The sequence below is a fragment of the Morone saxatilis genome, unplaced genomic scaffold (genome assembly GCF_004916995.1).
Source record: "Morone saxatilis isolate NCDOM2014 unplaced genomic scaffold, NCSU_SB_2.0 Contig16, whole genome shotgun sequence".
Lineage (NCBI taxonomy): Eukaryota > Metazoa > Chordata > Actinopteri > Moronidae > Morone > Morone saxatilis.
In genome coordinates, this window is record NW_023339718.1 from 1,239,115 (window position 1) to 1,263,382 (window position 24,268).

Genomic DNA, 24,268 nt, shown 5'->3' on the forward strand with positions numbered 1-24,268 from the left:
AGGTTTCGTATTATAATGACTTACAGATTTTTTTACTAATTTTTTTTGTTTGGTATCACATTAGCAGAAATGGGCTTCCATACAAACCAACACGGAGAGCCACACTTATAACGCACTCGGGTGTCTCTCATTAAATCCCCATTGTACTTGAACGCAGCAACAAGTCAGCTTCAACCCTTCTTCGTAACCACAGATTGAAACATCTTCTACATACAAGATCTTCGGAGGGTTTCCTACTTACTGGGTGGATACTTACTGGGTGGAGCTTGAAATTCACTCCTCCTCTTCCTCCCTCCTCCTCCTCCTCTTCCTCCCTCCCTCCTCCTCTTCCTCCCTCCCTCTTCCCCCTTTCACGTGTTTACTATCGCAGCGAGGAGGAGGTGCTGAGCGGTGGTGGGGGGCTGTAAGAGAGAGAGACTGGTGGTAGGTGGCTTTGACATTTGCAGCTGCTGTTGTGAAAATGATTAAAATGAGAGCTTTAACGACGCGTAGCTTCACGTCTGGCAGAGTTTAAGGTCGACACATGTATGAAAAAAGAGAACAGACGCTGAAGCGAAAGGTAGTTTTAATTTAACAACAACAACAACAACAACAACAACAACAACGACTGAGCAGTGCTGCCCGTTAGCTGTAGTGGTGAGTGTGATGCTTTTACAGGTTTTTAATTCACAGTAACTCATTTAAACACACAGGATGGACTTCAGGTTTCTTTTTTTTCCCCTGTTGAGTGAAAACATGGTCGCTGTTTGGACGTCCTGCTGTGCTTTAATGTCTCTCTGTCACCTCAGTTGATGGTGTTTTCTTGTGAGGAAGCTGCAGTTTATTTTATGTGTTCAGCTCAGTTTGCAGCCGATAAGTCACGTTTTTAGTCTGTGACATTTTGTGTCGGTTGAGGTCAGTATGGAGCTAAAGTCAACACCTTTTTTTTTTTTTTTTTTAAATCATCTTTTATTATCTTGTAGAATAGCTTTTAATTTAAAGTCTCAGTGCTGGAAGTACCAGTACAGAAAGTGCTTCTTTTAAAATAAAAATATGACCTAAAATGACATTTTTTTTTATGTATATAAAGAAATTCTCTTTAATATTGGGCTTTATTTGAGAAGTGATGGCTCAGCCTTTTCTCTGTTTTTGTCAAAGTGGCTCCAGAGGACAAACGCCTCCTTGTCTCTGTACTGAATGCCTCATTCATTTAAACGCCACATTACCATATCCTTCATTTTTATGTGAAATACAGACTTTGACGCACACGAGGAAACCATATTTGTTTCACATTTATTATAATATATCCTTAACGTTTATGTCCTTAGTTTTGGTGCCTTCATGAAAGCTGTTTATGTGGATGTTTGTGCCTCCTCCTCCTCCTCCTCGCCCTTCATCCCCTCGGTGTTGACCTTTAGCCCATATGAGGAGCCACACTTGGCTCCCACGTCAGCTGTCACAGACAGTCTGTTCACTGGGAAACGTAGCCTGCCAGGCCCTGCTGACACAGTGACCTGCATACATATCTCGATCCACTGATTTATAGGAGTCACAGTCAACAAGAGCGTCCGTGTGGCCGTACATTTTAATGATTGCTCATAAGTAGTTTAGTATGGGTATAAGTTTGTTTCTTTTAGGGTAGAGCCGATGAGAAAATAACCTTTTCTACCTGTTTTTTCTCTCCGTCTTTTGAAGTTGACCCTAACCCACAGATCTCAAATTACCCAGCATGCCCCTGTCCTGAGGAGGCTTCTGATCTCTCGTCAGCTCAAAAGAAACTAGAATAGTACACAGACAGTAATTATACATAGCATGACGTTCTCTGCATATCCTCTTGATAAGGACAAAGTCTGTTAATTATAGTCTAACTGGTTTTATTTTTAGGTTATTTGAGGGTTTAAAAAAATCTAATGACTTAAATATTTGCATATTTACACTTAATTTAAAAATAAGAATCCTTTATATTGGTTATTAAGGAATTTTGACAAAGATAGTGTACTTGGTGATGCATTTTAAAGGTGAAAAATAAACTCAGTTCTTCATGGTGGACAAAGTATGTCATATAATATAGTATAATGTACCAATCAATCACTTTTAATGGTACAAAAACTGCGTTGACGTGGGGTGAAAGAGATATCCCATCTGCCCACTCATGATGCGTATATGTTATCATCTCTTGTATGAATTATAATGTCCACTTTGTTCTTGTTGCAGTCTCAGGAGGATGTCCGTGAATGCTTCCATTTGCAGTTTTGGGATTAATCCTATGGATATTGTTGCTACTGTGGAGGATTAATACCAAGACAGTAGCGATGCCCGTGAAAGGAGAGGAATCTCCGGCCGGCTGTGGTCCGCCTGCAGCTGAGGAGGACATGCCCGCTACACAGTCCCCTCATCCAGGCGAGCATTCGCTGTCAACAGTTCCTGCTACCTCAGCACACAGTGGGGATAGCAGTCTTCAGGCCAGCAGTGCCTCTGTGGGCTCTGAGGCTCTGCAGGCGTCCTCTGAGGTAAATTCGGAAAAGCCATTATTGCCGCCGACCACCCACAGACCTTCCAGAACCAAGGTGCCGATGCTCAGCTCAGGCCCCGAGGCGAGGGAACGCCTCAAGTTCATTCTCGGAGCATCGGAGGATAACTCTTCAGATGAGGAACTGTTGGTCAACAAACATCCGAGCGGCGCATCTCAGCCACCCACCTCCAGCAACAGAGCTTCCCCACAGCAGGCGTCCTGTGCAAAGCCTCAGTCCAGCTCCTCAAGCATCAAGTAAGACCTTGTTTTTATTGACCTGAATTCTTAAGGTCGGCTGTCTAGGGTCAGGCATGTGTTCATCACTCAGTCATGTGACCACACCTAGATGAGAAGTCTTATCTGGAAGGTGCAGCTCCTGTGCACTCTCCCAGCATGTGGCATGAGCATGGAATCATCTGACGGGTGCCAAGTATTAGTCTGAATATAAACCCAGTTGTTTTGTGTGGCCACGTTGGCAATGTGCCTCCTGCTTCATTACAAGCTCTGTGTTATCACCTGACTGCATTGACTGGCGTTATACTCGCATGCCACGGCTCTATTATTGGAACAAGAGCCTGAACCGAATGACTTTGAGAAGTGTGCTGTGACTGTAGGTCACGACACAGCAAACAAAAACACCTTTTAAAACCTTTCATTAATGTATATTTTTCTACAGCCTGCATAGTAGAGTGTTCTTTTTATACCGAGCGATGGTATATGATATGATTGTGGGTCAGAGGGGTTGTTTGTTGCACCCACCTACATGTTTAGCATGACATGTTTAGTTGGATGGACTTGATCCAAATGCATTAAGCTGTGTGTGTGCTGGTGGGACTCGTGGGATGCATCATGAAGGGGAGAAAGGTAAGAGATTTTCTTCTCTTGAACCTCAACTTTCGAAACAAACTGCAGTTTAGTTTCAGTGAAGTAGTTTTGCAGCAGAAAAAAATACACATTTAATAGAAACTAGATGTATTTGTTCGTATGTGCATGATTGCTTCAGCCCTTTCATGTGCAAAAACTTTGGCTACAGAGTTTGCCTGGATACTATTTGCTTTCGTTTGTTAGTGAAGCAGAATGAACACTTCTGTCCCGCCGCTGGCCTTGGCTCTGTGTATATTTGGAAGGAACAGCCTGTGGTCTGTCACAGGGGATCTGTAGTTTATTTTGCTGCCGATGTGGGAGGGGAGAAGGGAGGGAGTGCCTGAGAGGAACATTTTGTAGAGTTCTCTTTGTTTTGGTCTTAGATGTTCAAATCTAGTTTCACTGCTCAGTAAAGTAGGCTCTACAATGGAGGGAGACGGCTTGTTTCCATATCTCCAAAGGTAAATGCTGCTGAAAGTTGAGTACCGTTCTTTGTAATTGGATACTTTGCTGCAGTGTTTATTATGTGGACAGTTATCACATGCTTACAGCTGCAGAAATAATGAAAGCGTGCGTATTTACTTTGTACGAAAGAAGAATAGATACTGTTGCAACTACTGCAGACACGTTTGTGAAAAGGAAGCATTGCTCGTGTGGTCATACTGCCGTTATGTAACCGAACAGAGCTGGTCTTGGCACACATAAGTTTGAGGAAATTAATAAAACACTCCAGCAATGCGTACCCTCTAGAGGAGGGAAGTGTACAACCGACCTGAATAGCCTCGTCCATATATAGCAGTGCAGTGAAAAGTCAGTGTTTAAGCACACGTTGTACCCCTCAAGTCTTGTTTGTGAATATATACTTACTGTTTGTTCAGTAAAGTGTGTTGTTTGTTCAGGAAACTGCACTGTCATGCTTCACGTCTTGGACAAAGATCAGAAAGTGGACCGAGAGAGCATGACACAGGAAAAGGTTATCAAAAACGAGCTGCATGGGTAGAGTGCAGTCTGTATTTCCTGAGTGAACGCTACAATACAGGAGTTAGGTTTAAAGTTCATATTAGCTCAGACAGACAATTGCATTCCAACTTCCCAATACAGTTCAATGAGGCAACACAGGTGGTTCTCAGAGATATCTCAACAGGAGACAGAAAGCCTGTGAAGTGGGTTGTTGGGAGTGTGGAGTGAACGAGGAATGAGCCAGATGAGGTACGTAAAATGATCTCAACAATTGTGTCTTACAAAACATGGAACAGTTGCTTTGCCTTTCCCGTCTTAGTGTAAATGGTGTATTGTATTGTATTCTGTGTGTTGTAATGCTGGATTATAAAGGATTTCAGACCACAAGATTTCCACGCTGGGATAGCGGAGGCCGGACTTCTGTAGTATTGAGATTGCACATTTCTGTGAGAAGCGGTGGTTAAGTGTAATTTTAAAGATGAGGTCAGAAATAAATGCGCTGGTCCAAAGTCTGTCTGTTTGCCTATTGAGGAGAGAGACTAAACTTTGACTTGGGTTTTTGATTTTCACTACTGTTGGTCTGTAGTTTGTTCACATTCCCTGACTCTCACTGTTACTGTATGCAGCAATTTAACCACCATGACTGTAGACGAGCACTGTAGTGTCCTTTGTTTTTTTACCTGCTTGGGTCTGACATTATGGAGCCTGATGTGACCTAGATTATTTAGTATCAACTGCAGCTAATAAACAGAACAGAATCCAACCAGGTAATTGTGTTTTTCTGTGTTATTTGGAAAGAAACAGCTAACCATGAGCTTTCCACTGCAGGTCTAGCATGTCTGGTCTTCACCTGGTGAAAAAGGGACGTGAACACAGAAAGATGGACCTCCAGAGGGACTTCACTGTGGCCTCTCCTGCTGAGTTTGTCACCCGGTTTGGTGGCAACCGTGTTATTGAGAAAGTAAGAATGAAAGTCCTTCCTGTTCTTTTGCGTTTGTTTCTAATTGCTTAATGACATTGCAGCATTTTCCAAGTTTCTTGTCTTTCTTAAGGCCGGTTTCTGTTTCTGTTACAGGTGCTGATAGCTAACAACGGGATAGCTGCAGTCAAATGTATGCGTTCAATCCGTCGCTGGTCCTACGAAATGTTTCGCAATGAAAGGACCATCCGTTTTGTTGTCATGGTAACCCCCGAAGATTTGAAAGCTAACGCAGGTCATTGTGAAATTGATACTTATCTTTTTTTTTTTTTATTACCCAGCAGTTATTGCCCATTGTTATCTGAGTGAGGGTGAGAGTGAAAGACTAGAAACTGTGTCCTAACAGCTGTTTTGACCAAAGTGCCACAGGAAGTGATTCCCTGAAAGTTTGCACTGAATAAACCGTTGCTGCTTTTCTCCCTTATAGAATACATTAAAATGGCAGACCATTATGTGCCTGTCCCCGGTGGGCCCAACAATAACAACTACGCCAACGTGGAACTGATAGTGGACATTGCAAAAAGAATCCCAGTGCAGGTACTCGTCACCATTTATCTAAACCAGTGCTTGGCAAACATTTACATATTTTTGAAAGGGAAAAGACTTGATGAGCAGACCTCCCTCCCAGACACAAACACACACACAACAATCTAATGGAATTATTAAAGATTTGAATTACAAATAATTATAATTATTATTGCATAAATCAAAGTAAGGAAATATATTCAGAAATAGTATTGTCAGTGGGTTTTAAAGACATCTTGCAAAATGCTATTTGGGGGGGCTTGGCATGGAAAAGTTTGGGAACCCCTGATCTAATCAATAGTGTTCTTACCTGTTAATAAAAGCACTGTGATGACTGATGAAATGTCTGTGTGTATCACTATTAACAGGCTGTGTGGGCTGGATGGGGTCATGCCTCAGAAAACCCCAAACTGCCTGAGCTGTTAAACAAAGCAGGAATATCTTTTTTAGGTAAAATCCAGAATGAAACCACATGTTTAAATTTATATTAATTTGGTTTTATTTTACCTGTGTCAGATCTCATTGTTAACTGTACTTCCTTTCAGGTCCGTCCAGTAAGGCCATGTGGGCTCTAGGGGATAAGGTGGCTTCTTCCATTGTGGCTCAGAGTGCTGACATTCCCATACTTCCATGGAGCGGATCAGGTGATCCTATACCTCCCACACTGTCTCAGTTCACATAATGTATAGTAACACATACCGTGCTCTAGACCAGGGATATACAGTGTTTTCATGTTCTATCCTTGTGTGTCATGGTGCTCCAGGTCTGAGGGTTGACTGGGCAGAGGAGGACCAGAGACTGGGCAATGTAATCAGTGTTCCTCCAGAGGTCTACAAAAAGGGCTGTGTTCAGGATGTAGATGATGGGCTGGCAGTAAGTCATAATAATATCTTCACATTTGCTTCTTGGTTCCACAAAATGATTTCCTTCAAGCAAGTATCTTTTGCCAAATTCTATTTCATGTGTTTCTTTGCAGGGGGCTGAGAGAATTGGTTATCCGGTTGTTATCAAGGCCTCTGAGGGTGGAGGAGGAAAGGGCATCCGGAAAGTAGAAAGTTCTGAGGATTTTCCAGGTTTCTTTAGACAGGTTTGAGTTATTTTACAGCTTAATGATTTACGATTTAGACCCCACTTTATATTGTTGAATTTAATGTCATTCTTACAGCTAACATGTTTTGGGTTTTTTTGATGTGCAGGTTCAGACAGAGGTACCTGGCTCGCCTATCTTCATCATGCAACTGGCCCAACATGCGAGACACCTTGAGGTTCAGATACTGGCTGATGAGTACGGAAATGCCATCTCTCTGTTTGGACGAGATTGTTCCATCCAGAGAAGGCACCAGAAGATCATAGAGGAGGCTCCTGCCACCATAGCCGCTCCCTCAACATTCGAGCAAATGGAACGGGTCAGTTTAGTTACTGGATGTATTTATTGTCCCACCCTAATTAACTCTGGTTGAGACTTGACATTTTGTCTCCTCTTTCTGACTCAGTATGCTGTGCGACTGGCCAAGATGGTGGGCTACGTGAGTGCAGGTACTGTGGAGTATCTCTTCTCTGAAGACGGAAGTTTCCATTTCCTGGAGCTGAATCCTCGCCTGCAGGTGGAACATCCCTGTACGGAGATGATTGGAGATGTAAACCTGCCCGCTGCCCAGCTTCAGGTAAACCTCTGACACAGAACAATGGAGAATAATTATACCACAGCTAACTATAGCCAGAGTTCCTACCCTTCCATTTTAACGCTGTGTTTCATCTCTGATAGATTGCAATGGGAATCCCCCTTAACAGAATTAAAGACATCCGCTTGCTTTATGGAGAAACTCCGTGGGGTGACACCATCATCAACTTTGAGGCTCCAGACTGCATGCCAAGTCCAAGAGGGCACGTCATAGCTGTTCGGATCACCAGTGAGAACCCTGATGAGGTAGAGCTCGATTTCATCAGCACTCAAAACACGCCGTTTTTGTTGCGCACTTTTATTTTGCAGCACTGACTTGTCGTCCTCACTCACAGGGGTTCAAGCCCAGTTCGGGCACCGTGCAGGAGCTGAACTTCCGCAGCAGTAAAAACGTCTGGGGTTATTTCAGTGTGGGGGCAACTGGTGGCCTGCATGAATTTGCTGACTCCCAGTTTGGACACTGTTTCTCCTGGGGCGAGAACCGTGAAGAAGCCATTTCGTAAGCCTCTTTTTTTTTTGTTAAAATGATATCTCATCGTTCAATCAATCAAATCTTGCATGTCTCTGTAAGTCTCTGAGGCAACAGCCAGTAATGCAAAATCTGCCCTAAAGTTGTAACTGCCCATAATGTAATAAAACAATGTGGCAAAATGCAATGACCTGCCAATTATATAATAAAATCTTAGAAGACAATTATGCAATATGCTTTTGCAACTAGTAGTAATTACTCATATTCATAGAAAATGTGTTTATAAGGTGTCATATTTGCTTCAGGAACATGGTGGTGGCTATGAAGGAGCTGTCGATCAGAGGCGACTTCAGGACCACAGTCGAATACCTCATTAAGATACTAGAGACAGAAACCTTCAGGAACAATGACATCGACACTGGCTGGCTGGATCATCTCATTGCAGAGAAAGTGCAGGTAGGACACTGAAGACCTTAATGAAGAACACAACTTAACAAAGTATACAACATAGGTCAATCGTTTTTAGACATTTTAATGGGGAAGTGTTATTTATTATATTTTTATTTGTATATTTTATCAGTTTTTCTTTACTGTTATTACTATGCATTCAATATAATATATCACTTAGAAAGGAGTCATTATTTTAGTCAATGAAAGCAAAAACTTTGAACCATTGCCATAAATCATTTCACAGCTGGTTATTTATTTTACTGAACTTGTGTAGTTTCTTTGTTTCATGAAGCCACATGCTCTTCCTGCAGGCGGAGAGACCAGATACCATGCTGGGTATTGTTTGTGGGGCTTTGCATGTTGCTGATGCAAGCTTTCAAAAGAGCATGTCTGACTTCCTACATTCACTGGAGAGGTCAGTAGACGCAGTCTCTTCTTATTAATGTCTCCTTACTGTATGATTATATCATTGATTTATAAACCCATTATCTCCTGCATCTATAGAGGCCAAGTACTGCCTGCAGCCAGTCTCCTCAACTCTGTCAGCGTGGACCTAATATATGAAGGAGTCAAGTACTGCCTCAAGGTATCTGCTTTAATCCCTTTTTACGTGCCTAGTTGGACTCCACCTCTTTCCTTTTTAATCCATAAATTATCACGACTGCTACCTGCAGGTGGCTCGCCAATCCCCAACAACTTACGTCATCACGATGAACAGCTCCAACATTGAGATAGATGTCCACAGGCTGAGTGATGGTGGCCTCCTGCTGTCCTACGACGGCAGCAGCCACACCACCTACATGAAGGAGGAAGTGGACAGGCAAGAGCTCTGAATCTGAGAGAGAATCTGCACATCTGGATTCATCTGCTTGTTTGTTTTACAAATTTTTCTGTATTACTTTATCCGTGCAGCTACCGCATAACTGTTGGCAACAAGACTTGTGTGTTTGATAAAGAGAAGGATCCCACGATGCTCAGGTCGCCCTCTGCTGGAAAACTGCTGCAGTACATTGTTGAGGATGGAGGTCACATTTTGGCAGGAGAGACCTATGCAGAGATTGAGGTGAATGTGACAGATTTCGGTACTCTTGATTTCTGGAGTGTATTTTGGTGTTTTTATTGACTGTGCTGCGGTTTTAGGTGATGAAGATGGTGATGACGTTGACTGTGCTGCAGTCTGGTTGTATCCACTTTGTCAAGAGACCTGGAGCAGTTCTGGAGCCTGGCTGTGTGGTGGCACACATAGAACTGGATGACCCCAGCAGTATACATCGGGTAAGTGAATGTAAAATCACAACTTACAGTAACTGTTCTCTAAAATGGGGCTCATAATGTATACCACCCTATACCATGAATCTGATGTTCAGATCTTGGCTAAAAAGTATGTTAAGTATGTTTGTTTGTTGTTTAGTCCCATCTCAGACTTTTTGCAGTTGAATTATATATGGCTGTTCAGTATGAAGATTCAGTTGTTAGTTCCTTTTTTTCCGTTTCCACACTAAACTCCCATATCAGCACATCCTGTGGGGGAAGTGTCGCTACATAAGTCTAGTGTTTTAACCTTCCTCACGTTCCAATGCCTTTCTTCATCTTCCTTCTGTATAAAACATCTGATTTCAAAACAGTCAAAGAAAGTAAAAGTGTGCGTTCTGCTCATAGTTAATTTATAAAATCTCTGCGCACCATGGCGCAGCTTGTTGGGCTACTGCAGCGCTGTCAGTGTGCAGAAATTAATTTGACTGACAAAATGCAAGCTGACTCTACGGCCCTATGGTTGTTTAAGCTTTGTTTGGTAAACAAAAAATATATTATATCTGCCACATTTGGACAGTTTTGTTGTTAATTGCAGATAATGGAATCTGTCTTCTTTCACCTGTTGTAGGTCGAGCTCAACACAGCCATACTGCCACCGCAGCAACCACTGCCCACTGTTGGGGAAAAGCTACATCAGGTGTTTCACAGTGTGCTGGAAAACTTGGGTAAAGTGATGGATGGCTACTGCCTTGAAGAGCCCTACTTCAGCAGTAAGGTACATAGCAGGCTTTCTGCTACTACAGATTATTAAATGAGGTCATCAGTTTTATTAATTCTACGTGCATGTTGATGTCTGCAGCTGAAACAGTGGGTGGCTACCCTGATGAAGACTTTAAGGGACCCCTCACTGCCGCTGTTGGAACTCCAGGAGATCATGACGAGTGTGGCGGGTCGCATCCCTCCTGGTGTGGAGAAAGATATCCGTAAGGTCATGGCCCAGTACGCGAGCAACATCACCTCTGTCCTCTGCCAGTTCCCGAGCCAAAGGGTGAGAGTTGTACAGTGACACGACAGAGTTCTTTAAATACAAATAATCACTGTTGTCGATGTAATATTATGATGTTTCCCCTTCTTTTCTTCCAGATTGCAAATGTTCTAGACAGCCATGCAGCGACCCTCCAGAGGAAGGCTGACCGAGAGCTGTTCTTCATGAACACACAGAGTATTGTTCAGCTTGTACAGAGGTTTGTTTTCCTTATTGCACAGCAGTAACACATGACACAAAGAATAATATTGGTATTGCATTGACTGACATGTGTTTGAATATGTCTTGTGCAGGTACCGCAGTGGAATTCGTGGTTATATGAAGTCTGTGGTTCTCGATCTGCTGAAGCGATACCTGCAAGTAGAGATGCAATTTCAACAAGGTGATATTAATGCGCTTAACTTTATATGAAAACTCTAGATGAGGCATTTTCTTTAATCTGAACTTGTTTGTCATAGCTGACATCATTTAACTCTTGCTCCCCACAAACAGCTCACTATGACAAATGTGTTGTCAACCTGAGAGAGCAGCACAAACCCGACATGAGTCCTGTGCTCGAGTACATCTTCTCTCATGCCCAGGTCTCCAAGAAAAACATCCTGGTCACAATGCTAATAGTAAGGCGTCAACCTCAATGCTGGCGTACATAAATAAAACAATCCTTCAACACACAAGATGTAGTGAAAGACACTCTGTACTCTGTGTAGGACCAACTGTGTGGAAGGGATCCCACTCTAGCAGACGAGCTGATGGCCATTCTGAATGAGCTCACGCAGCTTAGTAAGATGGAGAACTCAAAGGTGGCCTTGAGAGCCAGACAGGTAACATAAAAGACTGCCTGCATCTCAGTTAAACACTACTCTATTCTTCTCTTTTTAATGTTGCTTTCTGTCAGGATAATCCGGAAGATGAGATACCTTAAGACCACCAGTCTAAAATGTTCAAATTTCAAGAAATTATGCTTTTTTACAATGCAGCCATTTTATCTGTATGTGTATATATATATTTGTAAATGTGTCACAGGTCTTGATTGCCTCCCATTTGCCATCATACGAACTGAGGCACAACCAGGTGGAGTCAATCTTCCTGTCAGCCATCGACATGTACGGCCACCAGTTTTGCCCAGAAAACTTGAAGGTTAGCCTTGTGTGGAGAAACTTGTAATCAATTGTAATCATCAGTTTTCAGAATATCTAATGAATAATGTTTTTGTTTCTTTGGCACAGAAACTCATTCTCTCTGAAACCTCCATTTTTGATGTGTTGCCCAATTTCTTCTATCACTCCAATCAAGTTGTCTGCATGGCTGCCTTGGAGGTACGGTCACTGGATTCGACACTAAAGAGTTTCTGTCATGCATTTTTATTACTTAATTAGTGATAATTACGTGTTCTGTGTTGACTTCCAGGTGTATGTGCGCAGAGCTTACATCGCCTATGAGCTAAATAGCATCCAGCATCACCAGTTGCAGGATGGAACGTGTGCTGTAGACTTCCAGTTCATGCTGCCATCATCACATCCGAACAGGTAACGAGTTTACTTCTCTAAACTATGCTACAAAGATTCTTTAGCCACAGATCAATAACTGATTGTTGCCCAATTATTGAATAACTGTTGAATCACTACCACCTCCAAAAACATGACATTGGCCTGATAGATCAAAGGAGATGAACTGATAGAATAATTACTGTACCCAGTGGTGCTTGTGGAGAGCAGCCTATAAACTTGCTGTAACTGCTTATGGCTAACTTTGAATGCAGAATGGTTTTACCCACTGGACATTAATGTGAATGTGCATAGCTTCCTATAAAGTGCTTTTAATCTAATCATAATGCTTTCAGGTAGAGTTACTTTTTGATCACCCACTGCTGATATTCACCTGTCAATCATCTTATTTCAGAGGGAGCAGCCGTACTCTGAACAGGTAGAGTAAAGCTCCTCCCCCAACCAGCCAAACCACCACCTGATCGTGTGTATGTCTCACAGCAAAGCATGTCGAATGCACTGTGTTGCTTTTCTCCTTCTGTCCTGTGAAACCAGAAACATTTGCTTAAGGACTCCTCTAACAAGTCCAATTTAATTCACTTTTTAGCTGAGCTTCTCCATATGTCTCCTTTTTTTCTTCTTTTTTGTTGCTTCTTCCAACTTGTAAAGCAATACTGAGCTTTTTGAGAGGTACATTTTTATTTATTTCATGTTCCTCTTAAAAACTTTCTGCCTGCGACTTTGTTGACTGCCACCGAATGGGGAGCCTGAATTCTCCAGCATCAGTCTTTGATTTTTGATTTGCAACTCTCAATCAGATATAGTATCAATTGCTCTTGAAAACAACAATCTCTTTCACATTCAAAACATGACATGTGCCTATCGACTGTATGTAATTATAATTGGATATGAGGGTGGTCATACTTGGTTCCTTTTTGTTAAATAGGTAAGAACTTCCAGACTTGCTTTAATTGCTCTCCGTATGAATATTTGTACTTTTGGCTGTTCACTGTTTTTTTTTTTTGCTAAAACAAACCTCTCTTTTTGATAATTCAGTGGTCCTGTCTGTGCTGTCACTGTCTGTGTGTGTCTCATTTTCAGGGTTCCTGTGCCAGTCAACGGATCAGGCCAGTTTAAAATGAGGCGGCAGAGCAGTGACCTCTTCCTGGAGGGAGCCTTGTCTCCACCCTGCCAGCGCATGGGCGCCATGGTAGCCTTCCAGTGTTTTGACGACTTCAAAAGGTCACTTTTAAACTGATGATGACTTTCCTTTCTCCCATATTTGTTTGTGGCAAATATCAAAGTAAAAATAAGTAGTTTCCTGCTGATGTGTTTCTTTTTCTTTTGCAGGAATTTTGATGAACTTCTCTCCAGCTTTGCAGAACAGCTCTTGGAGAGTGCTCCGTTCTCAGAGTCCTGCTCCAGTCTCTATGAGGATGAGAACTTCAAGGTGAGTGCTGTGGGTGTGTAAGGGTCACTGGCCTATCAATAAAAAGTCTGATGTGTCTCTGCAGCCACCGATTTCTCTTCCATCCTCTACAGAATACGAGGGAGAACCCAATCCACATTATTAACGTGTCCATAAAAACAGCAGACACAGAAGATGACGATACCTTGGTTACAGCCTTCACTGCCTTTGCCCAGTCAAAGGTTAGCTTCCCGACCTAGTTTCCTAACACATGACTAATCTTTCTTAACATGTGACCGATTCTAATGAATGTGAGATATTATTTCTTTTTTTTTATTATTGAATTGATATGGTGTATTTTTTTTCTTTTTTTTTTTTTTTACAGAAAACTGTCCTCTTTGAGTATGGAATCAGGAGAATCACGTTTTTGATTGCACAGAAGGTAATTCAACAACAGTCTCAGCAAGTACATCATTTTTATTAGGCCCACTGTATCATTTGTAGTAGAATCTATTGGCAGAAACTGAATATAATAAGCATAACTTTGTTTTAGTGTATATTCACCTAAAAATAGGAAATGTTATGTTTTTGTTACCTTAGAATGAGCTTTTTACATCTACAGACTGATGCTGCCTCATCATAACTCGAATTTGTTCAGTAAAGCTGCTAGTGCCACTTTAAGAAGTACACACATTTAATCTGAAAATACACATGCTTGATATCTGATTGTTATTATTCTGATATTTAATTTTAACAGAGAGAATTTCCCAAGTTCTTCACTTTCAGAGCTCGAGATGGGGTAAGTTATTATTTTTTTTTTTTAATAGATCCTGTAATCGTAGAGTTGATAATCAGATTGAAGTTAGTTACTGAGCTGAGGTGCAGCTGTCTGAGGAGATGATGATCAAACCTGTGCCTCTCCTCAGTTCCAGGAGGATCGTATTTACCGTAATCTAGAGCCAGCTTTAGCGTTTCAGCTGGAGCTCAACCGCATGAGAAACTTTGACCTGACAGCCGTTCCCTGTGCCAACCACAAGATGCACCTCTACCTCGGTGCTGCTCGTGTGCAGGAGGGGGCAGAAGTCACAGACTACCGCTTCTTCATACGAGCTATTATCCGCCACTCAGATCTCATTACAAAGGTAACTATAAAGTACATCATTAGTACTTGTTATGTTTTTTTTCCAAGGTGAAAGGCCTTAATTGCCTCATTCAAAGTACATTTTGTAAAGTGTTGTTGGTAGTAACTTGGCAATTCAATCTCTTTATGCACAACCAGGAAGCCTCCTTTGAATACCTTAAAAATGAAGGAGAACGTCTTCTGTTGGAGGCCATGGATGAGTTGGAGGTGGCCTTCAGTAACACCAATGTCCGCACAGACTGCAACCACATTTTCCTCAACTTCGTCCCCACTGTCATTATGGATCCCTCTAAAGTCAGTTTCCAGCAGATTATTTCTGTAGTGAACATTCATGGAACTGATTATATATACAGACCTTCTATTCAGATCTATTTCTCAGTGTTTTTTTAACTTCTTCTTGGGGCCCTCAGATAGAGGAGTCTGTTCGCTCCATGGTGATGCGCTATGGCAGCCGTCTTTGGAAGCTGCGAGTCCTGCAGGCCGAGCTGAAGATCAACATCCGTCTCACACCAACTGGGAACGCCATTCCTGTCCGCTTGTTTTTAACCAATGAGTCTGGCTATTACTTGGACATCAGCCTGTACAAGGAGGTCACGGACCCCAGTTCTGGACAGGTGAGGACGGTCGAATGAAGTAGTCTCCATCAAGCATTTTGTGAAATGAAATGTGAACCAAAACATGTCGTATGTGTGGTTGTTTTATGGTTTCATGGTCAAATGAAATCACAAATTCACCTCACTAGGTTTCATTTTTCAGATAATGTTCGAGTCGTATGGAGATAAGCAGGGTCCTCTGCATGGCATGCTGATCAACACTCCCTATGTGACCAAAGATCTGCTGCAGGCCAAGCGCTTCCAGGCTCAAACTCTGGGGACTACGTACGTCTATGACTTCCCTGAGATGTTCAGACAGGTACTGCTAACTCACTCAGTTAGGTTTATTTCTTTGTTTTTGGTTCCTAAGATGTCTCACTCATACTAAAAATCTTCCCGTAGGCACTGTTAAAGCTGTGGGGTCCAGGGGACAAACCCCCTAAAGACGTGCTAATGTGCACCGAGCTGGTTCTGGACCCTGAAGGTCGACTCGTGCAGATGAACCGCCTGCCTGGAGACAATGATGTAGGACTCTCTTTTTTTTAAGCGTTAATGCCACTTCATGCTTTCTCAGTGAGATGATACTGATAACCACTACAATCCTTCCTCACCAGGTGGGAATGGTTGCCTTCAGGATGAAGATGAAGACCCCAGAGTACCCAGAGGGCAGAGATATCATTGTCATCTGTAATGACATCACTCACATGATCGGTTCATTTGGTCCTCAAGAGGATGAGCTCTTCCTCAAGGCGTCTGAGTTGGCTCGGGCTGAGGGCATTCCCCGCATTTACGTTGCAGCCAACAGTGGGGCACGCATCGGCCTCGCTGAAGAGATCAAACACATGTTCCAGGTGGCCTGGATTGACCCCAATGACCCCTACAAGGTGAAATATGTTTCTCCTAATATTTGCCTTTTATATTATATACTAGCCAAGAAAATTGGCACAAGGAATATTGTAGCAATATTTAGGTGTGTTTTTTATATTTTGTTATTATAACTTATTTCCATTTCTCTGTAGGGTTTCAAGTACCTTTACCTGACACCGCAGGACTACACACAGATCAGCTCCACCAACGCTGTTCACTGTCACCATGTGGAGGAAGGTGGAGAGTCCAGGTAAATCAATGGTTTGTTCTCATAAAGTAGCAAATGCAGCTAATTTAAATATTTTGATGTGACCCTTAACTTGTATCTGTGGGATAATTTTTTCTTTTACAGGTACATCATCACAGACATCATCGGGAAGGACGATGGTCTCGGAGTGGAGAACCTGCGTGGTTCTGGCACTATTGCTGGAGAATCCTCTCAGGCCTATGAGGAGATTATTACAATTAGTATGGTGAGAACGTGGATCTGATTTCTTTGAGTAAGAAGATGTGAACCTGTGGGATGTTTTTCTTGAATCACTTTTTATGCTCTTGCAGGTCACATGTCGCGCTATTGGAATCGGAGCCTATCTGGTCCGTTTGGGACAGAGAGTGATTCAGGTGGAAAACTCTCACATCATCCTGACTGGAGCAGGCGCTCTTAACAAGGTTTGTTGATTTATTTAGTGTCACTGTTCACTGATTACTACACAGTATTCATTAAAGGAACAGTGTGTAGGATTTAGTGGCGTCTAGCAACAAAGTTTCAGATTGCAACCAATTTGAAAACCACTCGCCTTCCAGGTGTGTAGGAGAATCTATGGTATTTAGAACCCGTTTTTTATTTTATCCCTTCTGGGCTACGGTAGAAACATGGTGGTTCAACATGGCAGCCACCACAGAAGGCAGTATAGATAAAAACAGCTGATTCTGAGGTAACAAAAACACAACAATAGTTATTTTCAGGTAATTACACTATAAAAAAACATACCTATGAATATTATTTTCCATTTCTGCCAATAGATGCTCCTGAATGTTACACACCAGACCTTATACCTGTTATTGTTATTGTTATTGTTATTGTTATTATTATATTATATTATATTATATTATATTATATTATATTATATTAGTCATTAGTTGCTTGTGTCATTGCCAGAAATTGTCTTTTGTGTGATGTGAAGCATATTTTGCTGTGCATCATATATTGTGAATATTGTCAGCAGTGGGACCAACTATACTACAGCTGCATATTGTTGTTTTAACACTTCAGTATGAAATGTTGCAGGCTGGAGTGAAATGGCCATTTTGTGGTCACTGAGTCCTTGTTTCTATACAGGTTTTGGGCAGAGAGGTCTATACTTCCAACAACCAACTGGGAGGGATCCAGATCATGCACAATAATGGAGTCACACACACCACTGTGCCAGATGACTTTGAGGGCGTCTTCACCATCCTCAAGTGGCTCTCCTATATGCCAAAGGTTTAGCTGACTGTGTGAAAGTTCATGTAGTTATTAGACCTATAAAACTAACTGATCTATAAAACTAAGTATAGTTCTTCTTCTCCTCACAGAACAAACACTCCCCTGTGCCTGTTATATCAACTACAGATCCAGTGGACAGAGAGATAGAATATACTCCTACAAAAGCACCGTATGACCCCCGCTGGATGCTGGCTGGGAGACCTCACCCCAGTGAGTCTTAAAACTTAAGCCCTGAAAGGGTTTTATTTCAGTAATTGACCCTTTTTGCTATATGCTCCAAAAAAATTCAAAAATCAATTAGCCTTATTAATTTCCTTTTTGTCCGCATTTGTGTCATTAGCGGTGAGAGGTAACTGGCAAAGCGGTTTCTTCGACCACGGCTCTTTCATGGAGATCATGGAGTCTTGGGCTCAGACAGTGGTAGTGGGCAGAGCACGGTAAATCTGTTTACACTCAATGTACAAAATTTTTTATATTCATGTAGAGGGTTTTCAAACCTTGCATGTAAATTCATCAATAACTCTAAATGAAAACAGGTTAGGTGGAATTCCTCTGGGTGTCATCGCTGTTGAAACACGCACAGTTGAGTTCACAGTCCCAGCAGATCCAGCAAACCTGGACTCAGAATCTAAAGTGAGTGAATCTCACCATCATGTTCATGACTTAAACAGATCATGTCACAGTATTTCACCGCCGCCCATGTTTCTGTGTGTTGGTGTCAGGTTCTGCAGCAGGCTGGCCAGGTGTGGTTTCCAGATTCAGCCTTTAAAACCGCTCAGGCAATTTGTGACTTCAACCGTGAACGTCTACCTCTCATGGTGTTTGCCAACTGGAGGGGTTTCTCTGGTGGAATGAAGGGTAAAGGCTGAATTCAACTTTGCAGAGAGACTACATTACATGAAACAGTTTTCTTCATTAAATTGTAAATTCTGTGTCTGTCCTTTTCACTCCCAGATATGTATGACCAGATATTGAAGTTTGGGGCCTATATAGTGGACGCCCTGCATGGTTTCCATCAGCCGGTGCTGGTGTACATCCCACCACACGCTGAGCTGAGAGGAGGCTCATGGGTGGTGATAGACCCCACCATCAATCCATTGTGTATGGAGCTCTATGCAGACAGGGAGAGCAGGTAAATGATGCAATAATGCTTTTTTAATGGTTACTCTGTGTGTGGAGTTCCCAACCTAAGCAAGTGAGAATAACTAGTTCCTGCCTTTTTGTCATCTCCCTGTTGCTGTGGTGCTTTTTTTGTGCAGAGGTGGTGTCCTAGAGGCTGAAGGTACAGTGGAGATCAAATTCAGGAGGAAGGACCTGCTGAAGACCATGAGAAGACTTGATTCAGTCTATGCTAGTCTGGTTGAGCAGCTTGGTAAAGGCCATTTCTTTCTTAACTCACACAACCACTTGCATTTATTTTCCTGCTAATTGCAATGCGGCTGGGATGTTCATAACCTTACTGGCTTCTGTTTTCATCAGCTTCCCTAGAGCTCTCTGACAAACAGTGCAAAGAGCTGGAGTCAAAACTCAAAGCAAGGGAGGAATTCCTGTTGCCCATCTACCACCAGGTGGCAGTGCAGTTTGTAGAGCTCCATGACACCCCAGGCAGGATGCAGGAGAAGGGTGTCATCACTGTGAGTGAGCCCTTCATAAACACTATAATTACTGGCAGAAAGTAAACTTATATTTAGTCTTTAGAGTTTCATGCTTTCTAAATGTATTTAACTGTGCACTTTGACACTCTTGACAGGATATTTTGGACTGGAAGAATGTGCGGACCTTCTTCTACTGGCGTCTGCGTCGCCTCCTGTTGGAGCAGGTGGTGAAGTGTGAGATTCTTCAGGCCAACAAGGACCTCAGTGATGGACACATGCAATCCATGCTGCGACGCTGGTTTGTCGAAACGGAAGGAACAGTCAAGGTCTGTAATGACTGTCAGATTGTCAATGCTAATTCACTAAATGTAATGTTAACTTTGTGAATATATGTCTGCAAAGAGGTACACTAGAGGCCTGTACGTACGAAGTTCAACATATCCAGTATATCTTTTTGTTATCTGGCTTCACTAACCCTAATAACCACAATCTCGCTCTCATACTGCACTGATTGTCAACTCTGTAAGACACAGTGTTTGCAGCATATGAACATGGACAGGTCAGGTTAAACACATAATCCAGAATAAAAGCAACACAGAAATACCCTGAAATATATGCTCATAATATTTAACAAAAAAAGAAAGATTAAACCATTTATTGTAATGGCTGCACCGGGTGGTGTGTAATGGACTTGGGAGCAAGTAAAAATAAATAAATATTAAAAGCAGAAAGTAGGCTTACTTTCATATACGAATACAAGGCTTTAATGCTTCAATCATTCTCTATTGTAGGATTATAAAATAAGTGCCTCCAACATAATGTATAGCTCTCATATAAAAAATTGTCAGGGAAAGCCAAAGGGCTTTGCTGGTCTCTCTTTCCCTCCTAAGAGACCCTCTCACAATCCGTTCTCCACTGGATCTTCTCATGGATTTATTAATAGAATTTAGGTCATAATAATGAATAAATCTACAGGATTATCTACGAATGATTTTGTTATTTTCCAAGAGTATCGTTGGTCAGTAGGCGGTACTTTTATAGCTTATTACAGTTGATCTCTTATCTCAGACATAACCTGCTCTGGACCTGGTTAGCTGTTGAGCTTAGGTACCATGGCGATGTACCCAACAAGACATGAACCACCGTAAGACCCAGGGTTGATCCTGAAGTTACCTCGCTAACCCCAAATCCTGCTTCATAGTACAGGCCCCTGATGGGTCTAATTTAGCCAGAAGTGATCAGAGATTTAAAGAGATGCTTCTGTCTGCTTTTCCAGGCCTACCTCTGGGATAATAACCAAGCAGTAGTTGAGTGGCTTGAGAAGCATTTGTCCGAGGAAGACGGCGCTCGATCGGCCATTCGAGAGAACATCAAGTACATCAAAAGAGAAAACACTTTGAAACACATCCGCAGGTACAAATTTGGTGACATATTAATGTGGCTTTATGTTTATTGTCATAATCTTATCAATGAAAACCAGAAAACCATAATTTAATAAATCTATATAATAAATCTATAAATAGGTAGATGAGGAATATTACCTGTGTCAGTGTTTTCTTTCCTGTTTAACAGCTACGCTCGTGTCATAATTTTCCTCTTGTGTTCCAGCCTGGTGCAGGCCAACCCTGACATAGCTATGGACTGCATCATCCACATGAGCCAGAATATCACTCCATCCCAGAGGGCCAAGCTCTCGCATCTGCTCGCAACTATGGACAGCACCAGCACCAGTTAAGCTGAGGGACTTTAACTATCAGGTTATATTATTAAAAAGAACAAGTTCTGTTCTGTTGATTGTACTGTACAGTTAAATAAAACAATAATGTTGGATTTTTATTGTTGAAATGGGGGCAATACTTTGCAATAACGCACACATGCACAAAGTTACTTATTCCTCAGCGATCACCACTACAGTCTGTTGTAAACTGGCATTGTATGGCGTTATAATCCGTTCCACTGTTGACTGACAGGCAGAAAGTGTCTTTTAGTCATTTCAGCTGCTCAGTGAAGGAACTTTTCTGCTTCACATTTCACTTGGCTGTATTTATACTTAATGGTGTGTCAGTGTTGCCTTAATGTGCAGTCTATTGAGGCCAGAGTTATTCAAGCTTCATGAAGTGGGAGACTTCATACTTAGGTGCTGGTTGGTTGGTTGATGTTCAGGTTAAGATAGTGTTTTTCAATTTTCAAATAAAACCAAAAAAAAGAGAAGTAATTTCTGAGCCAAAGGATGGTGAAATCAATCAATTCTATTTAATTTCTACATGAACTTAAACCAGTATTGTAATGCACAAATGCAACTTAAGACGCAGATCAGTTTAATGTAATACTCAGTATCATGAGTCATTTCACTGTTGACGTTGGGCGTCCGTCTTTTTATGGTCCCTTTCAGTCTGTTTATGTGAATCTATGCTGTAGTGTGCTCAGACAATGTTATGAATGATAGGAGAGGCTGTGACACTGTATGTGATACTTCTGAGCTTTTTTTTCTTTCATTTTTGTTGGCATGTTGGTATATCTTCGATATAATGCAGTAATTCTTAAATCTCAGGTTGGACAATAATCACCAAAGTGGACCCCTAAGTGATGACTTCATTTGCCTTACCTCTGATGACAATATCAGCCCAGACATTTCATTTGAATGTATATAAACTCTTTCCTGTGTCTTGTATTCCACCAAGGATTGTATGTTAATAAATGTCATTGAGATATTTTTTGGCAAAAGAAACTTCTTTTATTTACCCATATGACTTTTTTTTATTATGGTCAAGTTAATGAACATAATATACATCTGACTTTGAGACATGTTAAACACTGTGTGAAGGAATAATGTGTAAAATCTGGATCACTCAAAGTGTTGGCACACATCGGCATTTTGGGAAGAAGTGGGTAAATACAGTTGAAAGAAAGCTTTTCTGTGGTGATAGCAATTTGAAACATTCAAATATATACAGCAAAAGATTGATAGAGTCATCACCTTCTCCAGCTGCCTTTTATAAATATAAATAAAACATCACAGCAATAATGTCTAGCACAATACAACAAACAAGAGACAGGGAGCTACAGTATGGTAGGGCTTTAAAACGCAGAGTGAACAGTAGAAAAAACTGGCGGATGCTAACTTACACGTACATCTCCAAATAGAGTCTTTGCGCTCATACAGGCTTTGAGTCTTTGCTTGGCAAAGCTAGGCATTTTAAGTCTTACATACGTTTTCTTACAGCCATCTCTTTATTCATCAGCAGTTTTAGTTCTTAATGAGCAGTTTTCTTGTAGACTGTATGTGAAATGATTTTAAAACATCCTTCTCCAAGTAGTTCCCAGCTGACTGAAGGAAAGCAGTGTGATTTGTGCTTTTAGTAGCACACAAGAAATTCAGACTTTGACCTCAGACGGCGTCCACAGACATCCACAGACAGTTAGAGACAGTTCAGCTGCTTTATAACAGGGCGATGGGCTTGCTGTTGGCTGGTGCGACCATGTACTGGGAAGACAGGGGATCCTGGGAGGCGTAGGAGGTGTAGAGGCCCGTCACTTGCACATCTGACAGCGGCATGTTCGCTCCAGCGGACATGGGAGGGAGGTTGGCTGTTCCCAAGTCACAGTCTGATAGTCGGAGGGGTGAGTTACTGAAGGTACCCAAAGCATCCAGGTTAAAGCTGTCGTCCTTCATTTCCTCCCACAGATTACCTAAGCAGATGGATTGAGAGGTTAGTGTACTGAAGCAACACCTCAATTTTCTAGCAAACAAAAACAGGGCTGACACATGTATTTACCTTGAAGGGCAAAGTCCATGATGCTAGGATCCAGTGCGTCCACCTCTGTGTGTGTATCACCATGCACACTGTAGAAATCATCTGGCGGCTTGCTGGACTGCTGGGTGAGTGGACTGTGGGAAAGGTCAGGGACCGTGTGGAGGGGAGGTGTCTGGGCCGGGGCTGGGGACATGGGGGCCAGACGGGCCTGAGCCTGCAGCTGAGCCTGAAGCTGGTGGTGCTGGTGCATGGGTAAACAGGGCAGGGACAGCGTGACTATGGGCTGAGGCTGCATCTGCGCCGGGACGGACAGTGGGAGGCCAGTTGGACAGCTGGGCAGCCGGGTCATACCGGGCTCTAAAGCCTTACGTCTGCAGTTCTCCGGGCGGTCTGTGATTAGTTTGTCCAACTCATCTGCAGAGAAAAAGACAGATTATCAGACTAATGACACTGACTGTTTTTGATGACTCATTGCCATGGTTGGGCAGTAGGCCTTTTACATTTAACCAAATACTTTTCTGACCAGGGTTAGCCATGCTGCGGCGGATGGCTGGGAGGTCCTTGCGCTTCCACTTCTGCATCTCTTCCTCCATCTTGTCAATTTTGGCAGGGTTCAGTGCCCATAGACAGCCCTTACGGGAGGAGCTGCTCGTCTTGTTCTCCACTTTCTCAAAGCATTTGTTTAAGGACAGGTTGTGTCTGACTGAGTTCTTCCATCCATCAGGTGCAGTCTGCAAGGAGAGGAGTGGCGTATAATCACATTCTTTGTCTACATGCACCCTCTCTTTTAGTACATTACTGTAATATTAACTATTTAGCATTATACCTTGAAATAAGGAAAGTGTTCCTTCATAAAGCTATAGATCTCACTGACTGGGAGGCTGCCAGTTTTGCTGTTCTTCAGAGCCATGGCAATCAAACAGCTGAAAACAAAATGACTTATTAGAATGTAGTTCAAATGAATTTCAGGAGATTTGGTAGATTTTATTTTATTTTTTGAAGTAAAGTAAATGAGGTCTGACCTGTAGGAATAGATTGGCTTGGGGAAAGACTTGGGCTGCAGCTCCTGCTCTTGTGGAGCCAGGCGAGGTTGTGTGAATAGACTTTGGTTGTTGAAAGAGACATTGCTATAAAGCCCACCAGTTGAACACTACGTGAACAAGGAGAGAATAATGAGGACTTTTATTATTCACCGTGTCACAGTTTTCATCAAGTGGCATT

General features: G+C 42.2%; 2 protein-coding genes across 5 annotated transcripts in view; one reads left to right on the forward strand and one right to left on the reverse strand.

The window, feature by feature from the left end:
* The first annotated feature begins 347 nt into the window (after positions 1 to 347).
* acacb (acetyl-CoA carboxylase beta) lies at positions 348 to 22,003 on the forward strand. Of its 4 annotated transcripts, none has more exons than XM_035657726.1 (54): positions 348 to 423; positions 2,194 to 2,746; positions 5,144 to 5,276; positions 5,391 to 5,529; positions 5,722 to 5,831; positions 6,188 to 6,269; positions 6,365 to 6,463; positions 6,583 to 6,692; positions 6,796 to 6,906; positions 7,016 to 7,225; positions 7,313 to 7,483; positions 7,585 to 7,746; positions 7,836 to 7,999; positions 8,275 to 8,425; positions 8,731 to 8,834; positions 8,924 to 9,005; positions 9,094 to 9,239; positions 9,332 to 9,482; positions 9,560 to 9,694; positions 10,302 to 10,448; positions 10,533 to 10,721; positions 10,817 to 10,917; positions 11,012 to 11,100; positions 11,211 to 11,335; positions 11,426 to 11,539; positions 11,742 to 11,855; positions 11,945 to 12,034; positions 12,126 to 12,244; positions 12,618 to 12,641; positions 13,304 to 13,444; positions 13,553 to 13,652; positions 13,745 to 13,852; positions 13,996 to 14,052; positions 14,368 to 14,409; positions 14,537 to 14,752; positions 14,890 to 15,045; positions 15,162 to 15,365; positions 15,508 to 15,663; positions 15,747 to 15,869; positions 15,959 to 16,228; positions 16,364 to 16,461; positions 16,564 to 16,684; positions 16,770 to 16,880; positions 17,551 to 17,694; positions 17,787 to 17,907; positions 18,038 to 18,134; positions 18,234 to 18,330; positions 18,420 to 18,555; positions 18,652 to 18,829; positions 18,957 to 19,069; positions 19,177 to 19,331; positions 19,448 to 19,618; positions 20,569 to 20,705; positions 20,901 to 22,003. In XM_035657726.1, exons 2-54 carry the CDS (start codon positions 2,214 to 2,216, stop codon positions 21,025 to 21,027), a joined length of 7,284 nt encoding a protein of 2,427 aa, XP_035513619.1. In that variant the 5' UTR covers positions 348 to 423; positions 2,194 to 2,213; the 3' UTR covers positions 21,028 to 22,003. The 4 variants fall into 4 exon arrangements, with proteins under 4 accessions (XP_035513619.1, XP_035513622.1, XP_035513620.1 ...); XM_035657727.1 differs by lacking the exon at positions 348 to 423 and adding an exon at positions 430 to 636; XM_035657729.1 differs by lacking the exon at positions 12,618 to 12,641.
* Positions 22,004 to 22,672: 669 nt separating this feature from the next.
* The window catches only part of foxn4 (forkhead box N4), a 5,174-nt gene continuing 3,578 nt past the window's right edge, over positions 22,673 to 24,268 (reverse strand). Inside the window, exons 5-9 of the mRNA XM_035657733.1 lie at positions 24,070 to 24,197; positions 23,874 to 23,970; positions 23,571 to 23,778; positions 23,069 to 23,461; positions 22,673 to 22,982 (exon numbers count right to left, since the gene is read on the reverse strand). Coding sequence (XP_035513626.1) covers positions 22,732 to 22,982; positions 23,069 to 23,461; positions 23,571 to 23,778; positions 23,874 to 23,970; positions 24,070 to 24,197 — 1,077 coding nt within the window. The 3' untranslated portion in view covers positions 22,673 to 22,731. The remainder of the gene's footprint in view (positions 22,983 to 23,068; positions 23,462 to 23,570; positions 23,779 to 23,873; positions 23,971 to 24,069; positions 24,198 to 24,268) is intronic.